At 38.9% G+C, this 19,126-nt stretch overlaps 1 protein-coding gene across 2 annotated transcripts in view; it reads left to right on the top strand.

The window, feature by feature from the left end:
- Positions 1-8,521, top strand: part of GALNT1 (polypeptide N-acetylgalactosaminyltransferase 1) — a 73,973-nt gene extending 65,452 nt beyond the window's left edge. For both annotated transcript variants that reach the window (XM_048938664.1, XM_048938665.1), the window contains exons 10-13: positions 3,733-3,872; positions 4,980-5,078; positions 5,883-6,017; positions 7,859-8,521. In XM_048938664.1, coding sequence (XP_048794621.1) covers positions 3,733-3,872; positions 4,980-5,078; positions 5,883-6,017; positions 7,859-8,005 — 521 coding nt within the window. In that variant the 3' untranslated portion in view covers positions 8,006-8,521. The remainder of the gene's footprint in view (positions 1-3,732; positions 3,873-4,979; positions 5,079-5,882; positions 6,018-7,858) is intronic.
- The last annotated feature ends 10,605 nt before the right edge of the window (positions 8,522-19,126 follow it).

The following is a 19,126-nucleotide window of genomic DNA, read 5'->3' on the forward strand; positions in this document are numbered from 1 at the left end:
AGTATGTGACTGTGTGAATTGGTTTAAAATGATTACTGCTTATTGAGTTTTATAATACTGAAGAAAAACAAGTTCTGTGAGGGTTTTTTTATTTATTTTTCCACACAGAAGCCTGGTTTTGAAAGAAGCTTTCTTACTGTGCTTTTGAAAATGATGGAGTGGTTTATAATCATGATGAAAACATCATGCTTCTCATCTTTCAAAGCAGTTTAGCATGAGTATATTGCCACATTAAACTTGGCAAGCAAATCTTCCATTCTCTTGAAATTTTGAGGATGGCAGAACTATTGCAACATGACCACTGAAAAGCTTTAATTATTAATGAGTTAGCAAAAGGATAATTAACCTTCAGATGGAGTATTCTACTGCTAGACATTGTTATACATATACGAATGTGGTAGGCGATTAGTATTCATATATTGTAAGGATAGTGGAGGAGTTAGTAGTTTTGAAATGGTTTTCTAAGACTCTTCCTTCCCTCCCTAGTCTATTGGGAAGTCTAGGGATTTTCTCTCAAAAATAGAGTAAAGCATTTTTTTCAGGAAATAGTGATAGCATTGAGTAGCTTCTTCTCATGATTAGTAACCAAATTACAGAAATGCTTGCTTGGATGAGAAGTCTAGATTTGTCAAATTGATAACTTTTTTTTTTTTTTCCAAGTGTAAGCATACCCAAGAGATCTGATAGAACAGGAAAGACTGTTACGTATTACTGATCAGAGTAGCATGGTATTGTGTACGAAACTGTATACCATGTCCTTTAGTACAGCATCTAACTGTTGTGTTCAAGAAATGGTTAGATGTTGTACTGAGGGGCATGGTTTAGTGGGAGATACTGATGGTGTGTGGATGGTTGGACTGGATGATCTTGGAGGTCTTTTCCAACCTTGGTGATTCTGTGAATTTTTTTCAGGAATAGTGATAGCACCCAGCAAGTGCTGAGCTAAATCTGAGATTTGTACTAAGTTGGTGGTTTTGAATTATTTGATACATGTTCACCCTATCCCTATTTATCTCTGTGTATGCCTTTTAAGTGCATTTGTGAAAAAGCATGTGTTTGTCACAGCTAACGGCAAGCTGAGTAATAAGAAGAAACAGAATAAGCTGAGTAATAATAAGAACCACCAGGAAGATCCAGACTTGAAATATAATAAAATAAAGCTTATGGTGTTTTGGTTTGTTTTTGTGTTTCTGGGGGAGGAAAATAAAAGCTCTGGTCAAGTATGGACAGTAGTAAGTACTGTTAACACTGTTTTCATGAGCAAAGCCAAAGTATTTCAAAAAACAAGTGATGAACATGATTGTCTTCCTCATTATATACCTACCTGTACAGTCTGGCGTAAGAGTTAGCTGGGAGGAAGATTTGACCTCATTCTGGTTTTGTGGTTTTAATATATGTATATATTTTAGCTGAGCCTTTAAAAACAAGTACAAAAACACTGGAAGGCATATGTAAGACTCCAGTGCATATTGAAATTCTTACCTGTGCGTGCAGAAAATAGCAGTGCAGAAACACCTTTAATTTTTCTATACAATTTGTATTTTGCAGTTTTTCTTGTTTGCTTCTATTTCTTCCCCCAAATAACAGTTACCCCGTAGTTGTTGTGCTGTATAGTGTAAATAGGGAGACTCCAGCTAGATGAGAATAATAATAATAGAGACAAGAAGTAAAAGCAGCTAAGAGATTGATATCTCACTTGGAAAGCAAAACAATTTGGCCTTGTTAAAGACCACCCATGAAGCAAACTGTACTTCTTCACTATCCCGTGCTCAGGTCAGTGTGCCAGTAGGTGACTTTGTGTGACTTCAGAGTACTTTATTGGCTGGTTTGTTTGTTTGTTTGTTTTTAGTTCTGTCACATTAAAAATGGTTATAATGGATATAACCCACACCTTTTATTTCAGTGTGACGGAGCAAAAATCAGCTGGCACATTTCTTTTATGTAGTGACATTTAAAATTACTTCAAGAAATAATACATTTGTAAACAATTAGATGTCACTTTTAAATTCTTTATGGTTGTGACTTCAGTCCTTGTGCCGTTTTTAAAGTGACAGAGCCCAAATTTTTTTTTAAGGTCATTATAGCAAATTCGGTAGATGAGTAAGTTTTGAATTTTGTCATATTCTTCCAAGAGTGGCATGATAGCTATGTCATCCATCCACTTCACTTTTCATGAGTGGAGGATGAGGATCGGCAGCTTTTCTTTTCTTATTTCACGGTGTCTTGAGGTAGTTCTCATTTTGCTGTGCAGGATATCTTCATGTTGGTTCAGGGAGGGTAGTTTTCTGGGGTTTCTTATGCTGTGATTTTTTTGCTTCTTTTTTGATGTGCTTTTGCTTAGTTTTCATCCATATTATTCACCGTTTTATTAAAAAGCAAGATTTCACTCATTTTTCCCCTTATTAGTGTAGTTCTCCAGAATGCTTTCTCAAAAGTCAGAAGGGTTTTCTCTTAAGTTTTCAATTCAGTGATTCTGACTTAGCATTTTCCTATTTCTAGAATACTGAAATTAGAAATGTTTTCACTGATGTTTATCAGCAGCTGAAATTATGTAGGTATCTGTCTTAATTGAGTAAAAATACACCATCTGCTGGCAGGTTGATTTAATAACATGGTGTATCAACTGCAAAATAGTGCAAACTTCGTTTCAAAAGGTCAGGCAATTCTTGTGGTAACTTACAGTCCTCTAAGTGCAGAGATATTCCTGACAAATATATGGAGGAGGTCTTTAGGCACAGTGGTCAATTGAGCCATATTTGTGGTCTGTAGGAGGGTATTTTTTTTGTAATGTATTAGGTAATATATCTTTTTGGCCTGTGTGTTTGTAGCGTAGTGTGGAAAATACAAATAGAATGTGAAGTAGCTTTAAATTATTCTAACCTTAATTAATATTATTAAGATGTTAATAACAACAGTGCTTAATTCTGGTGTAGTAAAAAAGTACTTAGTGACTGTGCAGACCTTTCTCATCCCATTTTCAGATGGGATTTGAGCAACTTAATTTTCAGAAGGAATTAAAGCTTCTACAAAGGGATGGGTAGATACAAGAAGAATGGAGCACTTTGATAAATGAGGGACAAAAGAGAATAAAGACAGACAAAATGCTGCAGAAATTAATAGCAGGCCTAATGGTGAACACAGTTCCTGTAACTGCTGCTTTTTTATTGAACGAATACTGAATTGTTAAGGGCTTAGTTCTCTGTATGAAGGCTGCTTTCTATTTCTTTATGTGGTTAGATGAACGATGACGAACCCAGCAGGTGGTACCTGACTTATAGAATTAAATTAAAACGCAATTCTCCTTGCTTTGCAGAAGGAAATTGCTATGTTACACTACATAGATATGCACCTCAATTGATAATGGGGTTAGAATGGCATTAGTAACTGTACATTTCAGCCTCTTTTCTCTGATAACTTATTAAGCTGTAGCATTCAAATTCTTCCACAAACCACGGGTAAAAAGTAGTCATGCATAGTACAGAGTTAGTGATTCCACCTTCTGTATAATTACAGGGAAAAAGAATTCACAAGTAGCGATTAACTTGTCTTCTGCAATAAGTATAAGCAACATAATGCTATATTTAAAGAAAGATGTTTTTTTAATGTGAAGATGATTTCTTAGAATGTTTTTCACACAAACAATGTGTTGTACCAATCACTTTTGTATCAGATGAAGTTATGTACAATTCACTAGTAACCATTAAATGCAACCTTTTTTTTTTTAATCTCCAGGAGTTACTAAGGTTGACTATGGGGACATATCATCACGACTTGGATTGAGACGCAAGCTTCAGTGCAAGCCTTTCTCCTGGTACCTGGAGAATGTTTATCCTGATTCCCAAATTCCACGCCATTATTTTTCTTTGGGGGAGGTAAGATTTTTATGTGGCATACTTGTCTACAATTTATTATAAAGTAAGTTGCACAGTAAGTTTTCTTCTATTCTGAACTGAGAAAGCAGACACATTAACCTCCAGCAAAGCTCAATTAACTTGCATGTATATCACCATCACCTGAAAAGTGATGCATCTGTCACCTCAATGAAGTAGAAAGCCAAACTTTATGTGCTGTGTTAATTGAAATGTTTTCACTTTCTTATTACCATACTAAATTTCACAGAGAAGGCCGATAGAGATATTCATTCAGAAACACATAGTTAAGGTGAACTCTATGAAGTTCTTCGTGTAGAGCAGTGTTTTGCTTAAAAAACTAGAGCGAGTCAAACAAAGACTTTGCTAAATGAATAAATAAATAAGTACTCTGAGCTTTACCCTCAGAATCCTCTTCAGTGACCAGCAAATCCTAATAGTTCTTAAGCTTTGCTGGGCATTTCTCTGTTTTTCTTTAATTCACATGACAGTAGAGGTAGCAGAGATGAATTTGTCCTAAATAAACAGGCACATAGTTTCCTCTACAAGCCATATTGAGTCAAGTATTGCACATTTTGTAGAGTAATTTTGTACTGTATTTGTTCAAGAAAAACGTATTTCATGAAAGAGAGGAGTGTTTATGCTGCTATCAGCAGACTGCTATTCATTGTATTTACTATATAGTAATACAGTCTTAATCCTGTATCTCAAGAACTGAAGAAATTGAACCACGTCTCCTGTGACTTCAAATGAAATTAAGCTCACTGTGCCTAGAAGAGTGCTTTGAAACTTTCGGTAGTTTTGGGCTGGAGGTGGAATTGACTCCATTGCATTGTAGCTGAGCCTCTGAGAAAAAGGGGTCTCAAGGTGGGAAGATCCCAATAGAAGGGAAAGAAGTGTGACTCTGTAACAAAGCAGCTTGATCATTTGCCTGGGAATCTGAGTCATGGTTAGCATTCTCTCACTGTAGTACCACTCATATACTTTACAATTCTTGCAGATAACCTGTAGGTATATAGCAGAGAGAACTGGTGTCAGTGTGGTTGGATACAGGCCTAGTTCTTTCTTAAAAATAACAGCCTTTTGTGATGTGCTCTTCCTCACTCGCAGATAAGAAACGTGGAAACAAATCAATGTCTGGATAACATGGCAAGAAAAGAAAATGAGAAAGTTGGAATCTTTAACTGCCATGGAATGGGTGGAAATCAGGTGACTTTTTAAATGATAGCAATGAATTGTTTTAAGTTCTACTCATCAGGATAATTTTTTACTAACAATCATTACATTTTACGTAAGCTGAACATTTTGTGAAACCTTGAAGATGCTGCCATTAAGAGGGAATGCATAAGAAGATGTGTTTATGATTCCTTACTTGTTATTTATTTGAAGACTGATTGTAGCATGATTTAGATAAAGTAAAAAATGAAACAAGGGGAAGAGACTGCTGTAAGCCACACTTCCCCTCCTGTAGGTTCTCACAAACCATCTCCTGATTAGACTTGTTGATTGTCATTGATAGTTAAACAAAAACAAAATTATCTTCTTCCACCTGAACTGACATTTTCAGTGTGCTTGAGTGTCACTTCTGAAACTTTCTTCCACTTGTTTGTTTTTTTTTTTTTTGTTTGTTTTTCTTTTTTTCATTTGTTTCATTAGTAATTTTTAATCAGGTCTTTTCCAGTATACGAAGATTGACTGACTTGGGGACTGTGCTGTTCCTGTGTGGAAAACAGCCTGCAATTTGGAAATGTCATATGGAGAACTTATGTATTGTTTGTATTTGTCCCCTAAAAGTAAAATTATTTATGTGTATGATGAAGAAAAGTAATGGTCAGTGAATATTAATGAAGCAACGCACAAATGTTCCCCTCACTCACACCTGCCTCCTCTGCTGCCTTCTACCACCACCACTCCTTTGCTGTCCCTTATCCAGGAATTCTTTAGTTGTGTTGGCTTGTTGTTGGGTTTTTTTTTGTTTTTTTTTTCAGTTTTTGTCATTATTTTTCTGTCTAGGTTTTCTCATATACAGCCAACAAAGAAATTCGAACTGATGATTTGTGTTTAGATGTCTCCAAACTTAATGGCCCAGTAACAATGCTCAAGTGCCACCATTTAAAAGGAAATCAGCTTTGGGAATATGATCCAGTGGTAAGTCTTCTAATAACTTGTGATGTTAAAATTAGCCAACTTCTGTTTTTATGTGAGCCTTACACATCAACAGACTCCTTTGTGGGGCTGCTATTTGACAGTCAGAACAGGAAACAAAGTTAGGAGGATTATGTTCCCCTTGCCATTAATTCATCAAGTGGTATTTGCATTGATTAATTACCTAATGAGGTTTGGAGGAGGTCTTAAAAAAAAATAAATAAATAAAAATGTTTTCAGTGTGCTTCCAGACCCTCTGAAGAAAAACTGTTAGTGCAATACTCTTTGAAGGTGAGATTGCCTTAATATTATCTATTGCTGATCACATAGATAGCGGAAATTATTTCCTGTCATCAATTCTGGCACCTGGTTTCTTGGGTCTCACAAGGTTAAAAGGAAATGCTGTTGTAATTAAAAAATCAGCATCCAAAATTATAAGAGAGATTTTACATTTACATTTAGTGTGTTTAAGAGATGCTTCAGACAGCTTTATTTTAATCACCTCTTCCATACTGTGCAAACTCATTTTAAAATTCATAAGTTAAACTGACAGATCTAGAAATCATTGTGTGCTTGTGCAGTGGTCATTAATGTGCTGTACAAGCTCCGAAGACAATGCTGTGATTGAGTACAAATGTTGATTGAAATGCTTAAGTTCAAATTTTGGGAGTCATTCATTCTTTTTTTAACATTGTTAGTCTACGTGACTGAAGTAAATACATTGAGTAATAGTGTGCAGTAATGTGTTTATGTAATAATCAGTAATTCATGAAAGGGTAAGTGCTGGTTGTTTTTATTTCTTGTTTGGTTTTTTTTTTTATTGTTGCTGAAGTGCCTAATTACAGATAGTATCAAATCAGATTATTATCTTTAATTTATTTTGAAATGAAGTAACCAAGTTCTGAAGTAGAAGATAGTATCCAGATAAAAGATCACTAGCATTTTTCAGCATGTGTTTGCATTTTGTACATATATGTACGTTTGTAGATGTGAATGTTTTTGAGAAGGGTATAATATAAGGTCAGTTTTGTGTCCCTGACTGAGAAAAAAGAATTCAATGTGTTTGTTCTGATCTCATGAAAACTATTGTTATAACTAATAATCAAGGCTGTACATCTTATCAGAGTTGAGCTTCTAAGTACTTGCAAACTCACGGAATCATAGAATCATAGAATGGCCTGGGTTGAAAAGGACCACAATGATCATCTAGTTTCAATCCCCCTGCCATATGCAGGGTCACCAACCACCGGACCGCGCTGCCCAGAGCTGCATCCAGCCTGGCCTTGAATGCCTCCAGTGATGGGGCATGCACAGCCTCCTTGGGCAACCTGTTCCAGTGTGTCACCACCTTCTGGGTGAAAAACTTCCTCCTAATAGCTAACCTAAATCTCCCCTGTTTCAGTTTAAAACCATTCCCCCTTGTCCTGTCACTATCCACCCTTGTAAAGTTGTACCCCCTCTTGTTCATACACTCCTTTCAAATACCGGAAGGTCACAATGAGGTCTTCCCATGGCCTTCTCTTCTCCATGCTAAACAAGCCCAGTTCCCTCAATCTTTCTTCAGAGAAGAGTAGTACAGTCTTATTTAAATAATGGTGGATATTGCTTGACAAAGAACAGTGTTTTGTAAGTTCAGACTGTTTTCTTGTTCTTGAAACGTAATGTGTTTATACCTATAACATAGAGTGACATATTTGAGTTTTCTTTAGCAATGGGTTCTGGGGTTAGTAAGCAAGGGAGGTCTTGTCTAGCTCCTGTTTACTTATGGAAGAATTGTAAGAGATATTAAAACCTCTTTATTCTGCCTGGTGATTTTGTACAACTCATTTCTTTTTGTCTTCCAGAAATTAACTCTGCTGCATGTGAACAGTAATCAGTGCCTGGACAAAGCCACCGAAGAAGACAGCCAGGTACCCAGCATCAGAGACTGCAATGGCAGCCGCTCTCAGCAGTGGCTACTTCGCAATGTCACCCTTCCAGAAATATTCTGAGAGGTTCTAAAGAAAATAAAGGATTGACTGGGCTACCTCGGCAAATACTTTGGCTACACTGTTAAGTAGCAACAGAAGGAAACTTCTCTGCAGAATCCACAGTTTGCCACCTGTTAGAACTCCTGCAGCTTTTCTGTAGCTGTGAACCAGCCTTCCTGTAAAAGGATGTGAAACTACCACATATACTAGTGAGACTGCGCCCACTGATGTTTACATGATTGAAGGAGGTTCTTCTAGCAAATCACGTAGAGAACATTTGGACAGTGGAAACATAATCAATGAAATATTCTTTCTGAGGAGCTGCATATCGTCGTAGTTTGCTTGCACATCAGTAACCTCTGCTGAAAGTGCTGTTGTAATGAAGAAAGTTCAAGACTTTTTTTTCCTGGTTAGCTGTGGTAACCAGACTACTAAATACAGATCTACAAATAAGCAGAGAGCTGGGAAATGGATTCAATAACATGAGATAAGAATTCTGTAGTTTAAGGAGGAAAAAAAAAAAAAAAGTAAACAGGGTTGAATGGAAACTAAATCAGAACTATGAAAAGTACAATTTGTTATAGTGAAGTATCAAATTTATATGTAGATTTTATACCTCAGTGGGGGGATGATAACCAAGTCAAAACGCAATTCTCTTTTTTTCAATTGTGTGATAGTCCATAAATACTTCTTTTCTCCCTGGTGGGTCTAAAATAATTTTGGGCGCAAGCAAAATGAGCGTAAGAATAAACTTAGCTCTTGAATGTCAGATCAACATTTTTATTTCAATTTCTTGGCTGTTGGAATTGTATCTTTTTATTACTGTCTGAAAACTGGAGGTTAACATGCTGTCTAACTTTTTTTTTTGTCCAGACCTGACATTTCAGTTTTTATTTGGGTCAGTCAGCTTTCATGGACATTCGTGGCCAAACAGAAGATTTACGTACGTGTTGAAGTCCTTAAGTTAACTTGATGGAATACACTTAGCACCCGGAACTCATACTACTGTATTACGGTTTTGTTTTCATGGCCGTAAATCTTTTGTTCCCTGTTTGATTTTGGTCATCAGAAAGCCAGAAGAGAAGATACGTGATGTGGGTAGCAGGAGATTGGCAAAACTGAAGGTTTTCTGGAATCCTTTTTCACTCCATATTCAGATGTGCTGCATTGTCAAGTGCATATTTAGATTAGATTCTGAATTGTAATGTTGATCTGCTGCTTTTTTCTAATAAAATCTAAAGAAAGATAGCTAAATTGGTATGGTTTTAAGTTAACATAGCCAAAAGCAATATGACTGTCATTACATGGGTCTGCATTTTTTTTTTTTAAACTGAATTGTTCTGTTAAGAAAAATCTGTGTAAGCTGATGATGAAAATGAGCTACTGAATGCTCAGGCTATATGTTGAATTTTCTTTTGGAAAGAAAAATGAGATTTACTTAATGGAGAGGATATTTTTATGATAAATGTCATTGTTTGGCCAACTGTCCTGTAAAGCAAATTAAATCTAGACTCCTGCAAAAGTTGTGTGGAATTATGTTTGACTGTTACTGCCATTCTATATTTGCTGCTCCCAATTGCTTTAGGCAGTGTTATCTCCATTATTTCTGCGGTAGTACGCAAGAGTTTTCATCTGCACAACGGGAAAATTTCAAAGAAAAAACTGCCATGTTATACTGCTATTTAAAATCCGTAAGATGAGATGATGTGGTTATATTTACCTAAATACAGGTATCTTTCATATCCCTCTCTTTTGGAAAGCTCTACAAATCTCATGAGGTAGAAGTGGATTAATGAAAGTAATTGCATGGTGCAGTTATTAGGAAGGTATCGACGTGTGTCTGCAGGACTAAAACAAAGAGTGTCTTAATGGTTGTACGGAACCTTGTTTCCCTTTGGTACGGTTGATGAAGAGGATGGGATGGTGACAGTGTCATCAGTTAGAGTTGGCACATTTTCTTGCTCCTTACATTGTCTGCTGTCCCTCATGTCTTTATGCTGTTTGTGAAGTACAGTTAATGTTCACCTGAGACTGGATGTTAGCCCACCATGATACTGACTGCAGTCTGATGCTGTATCAGTGCGTGGTGTTTTGGATCATGTTTGGGATTTTAGTTTTGCTTTATCTTAGCAAAGAAGCTTTGAGCAGAGCAGGGTAGGAGAGCATGCAGGGGATTAAGAGTGAGGTTAGGTCGTAATTCAAAAACATTTTCCCAAGTTCAGAATTGCATCCCTTTGAAAACATTGCGAGAAAAGAGGTTTTAATTTGGATTGACTAAGCTTTCATGGAGTGAGAAATAGAAAAATCAGAAGAGCAGTGTATGAGTTCTGGATGTTTTAAAAATTTCTTAATTTGGTGCTTTGGACCTTATATGACTCTTCAGTGAACACCTAAAAACCAGTACACTTTCAGTTTATATTTGTAATTCTTGTGATCATTTCTGTGATACTTGTCCTGTTAAACCATGGCAATTACTTTTTTTGTGTGTGTAATTTTTTAATCCATAACTTTGATGGATTTTGACCTGTATTCAGCAGATCATGCATTGGTTGGTAATATTATGATAATAATCATTGCACAACTAAAATCCCTATGTCAAGGTATCAGGTTTGCAAAACTGAAATACTGATTGTGATGCACAGCCCATACCTTAGTGATTGTTCCCTGCTGAGCACTGGGGGGAGAAGCAGCAGTCTGGAGACTATCTGCAGCTTCTGGGTGTTTGGTTCAAAACCCTTCACTCCCCAGTCCCATGGCAGGGCTGACTGGGCTGGTTGGTGGTGGTTGGCTGGGCTAAGCTTGCCAGTGTCACCAGCCTGTGCTCAGCAGTTGCTGAGACTATGTTAGGAGTCAACGCGTGGCTTCTGTACAGAATCACTGTTCCTTCAGCAGCGTGCATTTCAAATATGCTGTGGCATTAAGCATCTTCCAAACATTGCCACGGAATAGCTCCCACACCTGGTTTTCTTGCTTTTCTTACCCTGTGGTTGTGGCAGCTGTCAGTGGTGCTCACTGCTGACATTGAACCTGGTGTCTCCATTTACCTGCAGACTCCCAGTGGTGGTCCTCCACTGTCAGGCGTCATATTCTTATGTCCCAGCTCCAAGTGGGAGTACTAGTGGACTCTAAATACCTAGTTTCTTTAAATCGAATCCCTCCGCTCAGACTAAAGTCTTTGGGAATTTTTAGAATCTCTGTAGCTATTGTATTCAATCTGTTCTGAAAAATAGCATTCTGTTCTGTCGTAGTGTGTAACATATCTGTGTTAATGGGGATATGAATAATTTCTGGGCTCTGGAGGCGGTGGTCTCCAGCACCTCTGCGCTTAGAGCTGCTTTGTTCGGATCAGATGTAGGAGGTAAAACAGAACATGGATGTCCTGTTTGACATTGACAGCAAATGCCTGTAAGGTAAGTGAGAAGACCAGGAGCCACGTTTTGGAGAGAATTAGTAAATTCTTCTTTTGTACTGCCTTCAGTTTGTTTAGTGTAGATTTCCTATGTCTGCTCTAAAGATAGTGTTCTGTTCTTCATCTTTTCCTCATTTGGCTGTGCAAAGACATTTATTGAGAAACACCAGTGCCTTTTAACTGAATTGACGTGTATTACACATTATGGTATGACCTTTGGGTAACTACTCTGCTAGCTTTTTTCAAATATGAAATTAAGTTGTGTTTTAGTGGCTTTATTTTTATGGTGGTAATGTACAAAAGAGCTTAACTTTCCATATCGTAACTGCAGTGGATATAATCAGAGACAGTACTGTTAAAGGAAGGGAGAATCTCTGCGTTCCAGGTTAGCTGCGTAAATAAGGTGACGGTTCTAATTCCCTCTCTGCAGAATTTGTCTTTGTTGCCCTGTTTGTTCAAGTAATGTAACGCGTTCAGAGAGATGAGCAAACCCTTGGCAGAGCAAATTTCTCATACTGTATGTCCTGTTCCAATTAAGAAGAGACAAGTATCCACCAAAAGACTGGGAGATCATTATTAAACTTTCCATAATCTGAGAGCATGGAAGAACTGTTACTGTAATGAGAAAATGCAGGAAATGGTCATTAGTCACAGAATAGATTTTAATGGCTTTAACACCTTGCTTCTTGTTTGAACTCTGTTGTAATAATAGAGATTTAGGGTCGGGTTAAAATGATCAGCATCACAACGCTGTTTACTTTCAGGTCTGTATTAGAATTGCATACAAGCATCTTCAAGCAAACTGTTGCCGGTTGTTTGTCTGACCCTTAAACACTGGTAATTGAGAACTGTTTGACCAGACTCAGCTGTGATGTGCTGTGAAGGTGATACACATGGTGTACAGTACTTTGAATAGCAAAATCGTATTTTCTTTGTTTAAAAACAAGAGTTTTAATGTAGGAAATTGAAGCAGCATAAATAGTTATTAAATTACCTTGAGACTGAAGATGAAGAGACCTTGAGATGAAAACTAACTCACTGCACAGCTCACTTTTTTTTCTTTAATCTTAGAGAATGCAGTTGTAGCATTCTGCTTCCATTTCATGCCATGTCAACTGATCCCTACCATGCTGAGCTCATGCTGAGCCATTCAGCCGGGTGATGTTAGTCCATATCAGAACCAACCTCTGAGATGAAAGCAAGCTGCTATGTCTGACAATAAACCAAGTAATTGCCACAGCATCTGTTCAGGGTATAGAGAGTAACCTGCCTTTGAAAGCATCTTTACTGGTTTCCTTGTCTCTTTGATTGTAAGAATCCAGCTTTAACTTCAAATCTAGCCTGAATTCTTGCTTCAGTAATTTATGAATCTTTACTGTTCTAATATTCTTTGCTATGTCACTGTGCTGTTGCTGCGGCTAGAACCATTTGGCCATGGAGAGCTTGCATTACTGGAGGTGAACTGCTGGTAGAAAGAAGATTAACCAGTGTTTTTCTTTTAAGAGATTTCACCACCACTTCCTCTGAACTTTAGAAATAAGCCTTTCCTACAGTCTCAATTTTGGCAAAGGAAAGCACCTATGCTGTGTAGTAGTCCAGGAAAAACTGTTGGGTTTGTGTCCAGCCCATAGAAAGTGGGAAAGAAGCCCAGCCTTCATTGGTGTGGCGACTTCAGAGCTGGGAATGTTCAGACCAAATAATTTGAGAACAAGTTTTGTAGTTGCCTTGGCTGCATAATGAGGAGATCTGGGTTGTTTCACAGCAGAGATCTCATTTCAAATTCTGTGAAAACAGGAGGAATTTTCTGGCTGCTGTTTTCTGTCATGGTTTCGATGTTCATGAATTGATTAATGGGAGCATGTGAGTCTCTAATGGATCTTTTTGGTCTGAAAATGTTTTCAAGTAGCTAACCACGTAATAGATTAGCAAAGTGGTAATCAGACCTGTGCCCATTAAACGGACGCAGTGCAAATGAGCAGTTCTGATAGCAAATATGCTAGGATCTCAGATGTAACAGCTGTCACTGCAGGTAATTGCTGTGACGTGGCAACTAATGGCCTGTTGAATGCTGATGAACTCCTCGCAACGTCTCCTGTAGTCTTCTCAGTCAGGGAGATGATAGGAATGAAAAGTGTCATTTCCATTACCAGGGTAGAGAATCTCCCCCCAATGTGAAATAAAATTAGGTATATATATAAAAAAAAAAAGTATCCTTGAGACAGCGAGATCAAGTTGCACGTGTAATTCTGTTCAGATGTGGCTGCACTTAACATGGTGATCGAACTAGAGACAAATCTTAAAACCAAAAATTTTCTCCTTCCCAGATGCTGAAAACCACAGGAACTGATTCTGTATTAGCCGTATTTATGGCCTGCTTTGAATGTGCTAGTTCTCAAAATTGCTCTTTGTAGTTGAAGCCAATCGTTCTTCTGATCTGGCCTAGATATTTTTGTGTGTGTGATCTTGAAAGTGAATCCCTAAAAGAAAAAGCCAAGAATTATTTAATTGCAGATTGTGCGTATGTACATATTTCTGTGAAGTAGTTTGGACAGCGCACTAAACCAGCTCAGCCAATTAATACTGAGGTTCATCCCACAGCGGGAGTGCAGGCTTCTGTTGCTCAAAGCAAGTTTACCTCTGTGTTACCTGTTGCAGGCATGCTTAGCCCTGCCTGTCTTTCTCTGTGCATAGGATGCAGCTGGTGCCAACACCCCAGTGAGATGAAATGCTTTATTGTTACAGCTCCTTTTCATGGTTTTGAGCTTCTAGGACGTATTGTATCCCATTTCTACTTTTCTAAGTGGTTTCCTTGCCTTGCACAATTTCATTTCAGCCCCATGCCACAGTTCTGAAACACCTCTTGAAGAAAATGATAATATCTTTGTGTGATTCAGTGGTTTTGCAAAACACCAGACCCTCAAAGCCTGATTTGTTTCCAGCTAATGACTTGCCTACTGAATCCCTTGAATGCGTCAAGACCAGTCCCTTAAGGCATGCGGCAGTTCTCTGAAGCTACATTCCAACTGGATCTCTGAACTCCGTTCTTGTGGAAACTGAAGAGGCTGTTTGAGTGCAGTCCGGTCAGATTTGTGATAAATGTCAGAGATTATCTTAAATAAACACTGACATCACTTAGTCTATTGTTTTCCTCAGGTTCCCTGAAGGTCCACTTGACCCTTTTGTATGTAGAGGTTTGTTTGTTTGTTTGTTTACTCTGTCAGGAACTGTAGTTAGAGGCTTGTGCAGCTGTGTCAGTTCACTCCAATTCAGCACCTTCATCTCCTCTTTACTGTGTTGGAAATAACCTGCTCACAAGTGCCTTTCTGCCACTATGCAGCAATCCATGGGCGCAAAGCAGTGCCCGCCTTTGCCTCATCCCAAGGCAGACACCTGAATTGCAATAGCTTGGATGGATGGTCTCATTTGGGAGATCACAAACTGCTGTCTGAAGTGTTTTTTTAGATTGAACAGATTTAATAGTAAAGTGGGAGTTTCTGTTCCAATTTTTGTCTGGGTATGTGGTTAAATGTTGTGCTTCCATGTGAAGCTTTTGCATAAGAAATACCAGAGGAATCAACCCTCTTCAAGAAATGGGGCCATTTGGGTCTGTCTGTTAACTGTGTTTGATTTGGACATCAAGATGATACATTAGTTTTCATCACATCAATACACAGTGTTATGTGGGATAAGACGCCTATTAAATATGATTTTGGTTGCACCAGACAGTGACATAGAAGTTTCCTTCATCTGTCAAAGAGATGACAGAACTGGACTCACAGTAACAGTGGCATTGTGGTGCGGTTTAGTGGAGCCTGTACTGATGGTCATTATTGCTCTCTTGAAGCTGTTTGGCGATGTCCCTTCTTTCAGACCCTCTGGTGGAAAACTGGAGCACTGTGTGCAGCACTTCCTCTGTGCTTGGTCTTGGGCACAGACACAAGGCAGCTCTTTTAGTAGCATACAGCTCTTCTCCCTGCAGGATGTTCTCATATTGCAAAAAAGATGACGCAGTGTTACCTATATCTGTAATATTGCTAATTAAAGCTGTAGGAACTGAAGGGAACGGTACTGTCCTTCAGTTTTGTGAACGCTGGTGTTTTAAGGATAGATGTTTGGTTTTGTTTCTTGTTTGCTTTGTTTGCTCTCCTTTGCTGTGTTTCATTCAATGATATAAAAACTTCATAAGGAATTTAGATGAATCTTACCCACTCCTTGGTGGGACTTGTCTGTGAAGGTGCTTGTCAGAACCACAAATTGTGCCAGGAAGATAGAGAAGATAAGAGCACAACTTAAACTTCCTGTAACAGTCTAACTAATTTCTTTGAGGTAAAAGTAGCTGGGCTTCTCATTAAACTGCTTACCTTGAAAGCTGTGCTTCATGGCATTACCACAGATAGTTTTCTCTGTCAGTTTTATTGGGTTCTTTAGATGAACCTATGCAAGATTATAGTATTAACTGAAAAAGCCAAAGAAACAATCACCTTGTTTTGAGAAACATCCACCTCCTTTGTGGAGTTTTCACTGCAGTGAGTCTGAATTATTGTGCATCTTCCTGCTGCCTCTCAAGTCAATGCATGATCACCTGGCCCTCAAATAGAGCTGGTAAGGTGTTCGTGAAGTTACTGTTTGTGAGAAGAAACCCTCTTTCAAGTAATTTATTGGTATCGAGCAAGTAGTTAACACAACCATTGGATGATTCCATCTCTCTCTTGATAATAGAAGAGTTGGGAACTCAGAATTGCATCGAAAAAGACCATCCAAAGAAAGTCAGTCTTGTTAGTGACTGTATTACAGTAACTTGTCACAGTTAGGAGGATAGCGAAATACTAAGCAAACAATTATGTTGCTGCTTTGAATTTCTAAAAGACTAATTTTTTAGTACTTACTGAAACAGAAAACAGAATCCTTTTGAAATCTGAGCCAGCCTATCTTTTTGCCCAAGTTCTTGCTGTGTATGCTACTGCTCTAGGCTGGAAATATTAAGGGTCAGCACAGGGGCAACGCTGTCCTAGGACTCATTCTGTTGATTCAAATAATTTACAATTTTACATATAGCTGAGTCCTGGGGAAGACAAATTATTTCTCATTAAGGGAGTAGAGCCAAAAAAATGTACCTGAATCGCTACTAGAAAAAGATGCATCTTAGCAGATTTCATCTAAACTCAAAAGTATTATTTTCAAATCCTTCCTATGAAACAAGGTACAAAGCTCACACACTGCCTCCAGGCAGATGGAAACTGTCACTCCTGTGAGGAGTGATTGGCTCAGTGAGAAAGACCAGCTCTGTGTTGTCACTGCTGCAGACCCACTGCACTGCCTGCTGCTGAGCATTGCCCAGGCATCTGCGCCCTGGGCTGCTCTCACAGACACTGAGGCAGGGTGTTGTGAGAACAGAGCAGCAGACCATTAGGATACAGTGACTAGAAATGAGTGGGAAGCACTCAGCTGAAGAGGCATCCCACTGTTTCTTCTGACTCCTTGGCACTCCCATAGCATCATTTGTGTCAATGAGGCATCCTCATGGAGGTAGGGAATCCCAAGGCTGATGGATACTGGTAGGGCCAAAGTAGCATGATACCCAGAAATCAGGCAGAGATGTTTCCTTTGATTCCTAAAGGCATTTGATCCAAAATGGCCATCATTGTGTCTCTCTCCTTGTCAATTCTCAATGACAGAAGGGAGAAAGCCCCCCCACAGCCATTTTTCTCTTTTCTTTGAAAGGCCAGTGCTCTTCATTCTTCTGTCACTGGTTGATGGAATTTACTAATGTAAAATCCCCTTTCCTCTCATGCAGAGAGTAGGTTAGTAAGTTTACTTAATAGTCAAATGAAAACCAAGGGAGGGTGTAGAGATGGGGAAGAAGAAAGCCAAAGAGTGTGTTCAATCCTGTTTATCGCCACTGATCTGCACAAAAATCCCAACTAGTCAGTGTTCTGCAGCTGTCAGAATGAATATCTAGTTCAGGGGAAGAGGAAAAAATACAGAAAGCAGCTTTTCAATGAGGAAGAAAAAAAATTCTAAAGAATATGTGCTTCATTTTGTAACGAGCCAGCAAAGTATTTTAAAAATGATGACATTTGAAAGAGCTCACTCTCTCTTTGGTTTGAGCCCCGTTTTGTTGGCATTGTAGCATGTCTTTTAATCCTGCCACCCCTCCTTTCCCTTCTCTCCAATGCCAAAGATGTGTTTACAGCAGAGAGCTAAATCCAGGCAGAGCTGGGGTTCAGTAGGTGTATGTCCTGCTGCTCTTCGCTGCGCTGTGCTTTCCTTACTGGTAAATACTCCAGCAGCCCTGCCTCCTCCTGCTTACACCATTACCAGACTGTTGTTCTATGTGATTGTTACTCAGCAAACCAGACCAAACCACTGCCCTCTCTCCAGGCTTCCAACCAGGAACTGCCAGCACTATTGCACTTCAAACTGCCGCCTGCACGAGGCTGTGAGGCCGTGACAGCCCCAGTGAGCAGACCTCAGCACAGGGATGTGGACCCAGCCGTGCCTGCTGCCACCAGGTGGTCGGCTGGTGACAGCACTGGTTCCTGTTGGGATGTGATTGCCAGTTTGGAGTTTTGACACAGTGTTTTGCTGTAGCAGGGGGTTGGACTCAGTCTCTACCAACACCTACAGTTATGTGAGTTTCTCCTAAGATGAATAGTCTTTTTTTGCTCTGTTCAATGATCTTTCTGCGCGCTGCAAGAAAAACCTGCATGGCAACAAGTGATCTAATCTTACAGGAAACTGTTATTATAGTTTACAGCAGGTTGGAAGTGTTTGTTTTGTACAGACTTTTGGGTTTCCCCTTTCTCCGTCATTCCACCTGGGTGCATAAGTTACTGTGAGTACAGCTGTCCAAGGCGAAGGTAAAAACATGTGCAAGAAATTCTAAACTATTTACTGTTTCTAATAATGCCATAAGTTCTGTGATCTGAAATGATAGAATATTGTTGGGTTAGAAGAAATTACCAGTGGTCCTGTCAAATGCTGCCACAGTTGCCTGCAAGTGCTGGGTTGAGCACGGTGCTGACCTCCTCCAGAGCACTCACGCATTGTCTGTCCAAAGAGCAGAGGAATAGAAAGAGTGAAGAAGCAGACCTCTGGAGCTCTATCAAACAAGCGTGCAGCTGACAGTGCAACCACTTGCAGCTAGCCATGCAAAACCAGCCTGCAACTGGCACTGTATTTTGATGCAGAGTACAATAGTTACAAATTATTAAGATGGTCATCTGATGGTTAGCTGACTTTTCTTAAGATGTCTTAAGATGGTTAAGTTCTTAAGATGGTCTTAAGATGGTCAACTGACTTTTAGCCAGTTTGCAGACTTTGCTTAGTAAGTGCTCTAGGAGGTGAGGTAGCTCCAGGTAGTAATTCACACTGCAGAAAATTGGTCTCTTATCTGGGTAAGCAAACTGAAATGGTCTTTTCTTCTGGGGGAAGTGTGAGGACTGCAGGAATTGCAGCTTCCCTGTGAGTTTAAAACAAAGTCACTTGCTCATCTACCTGTTTAGTTACTTGCTGCTGAACTTCTACCTTGAAAATTAAACTATATGTGTTTTGTCTTCCTTACTTCAAAATTAAGTAAGAAATTCACAGTCTTATGTGGCTTCCACTCACATAAGGATGAAGATAATGGTAATTCCTGGGAAGGTTCCTTTCTGTGGTTATATTTTATTATACTTCAAGAACTGGCCTGAAATTGTCTTGAACTTTTATATCAGGGCTGAAGAAAGCAAGTT

This window comes from Lagopus muta, chromosome 3, assembly GCF_023343835.1.
Source record: "Lagopus muta isolate bLagMut1 chromosome 3, bLagMut1 primary, whole genome shotgun sequence".
In the NCBI taxonomy this organism is placed as follows: domain Eukaryota; kingdom Metazoa; phylum Chordata; class Aves; order Galliformes; family Phasianidae; genus Lagopus; species Lagopus muta.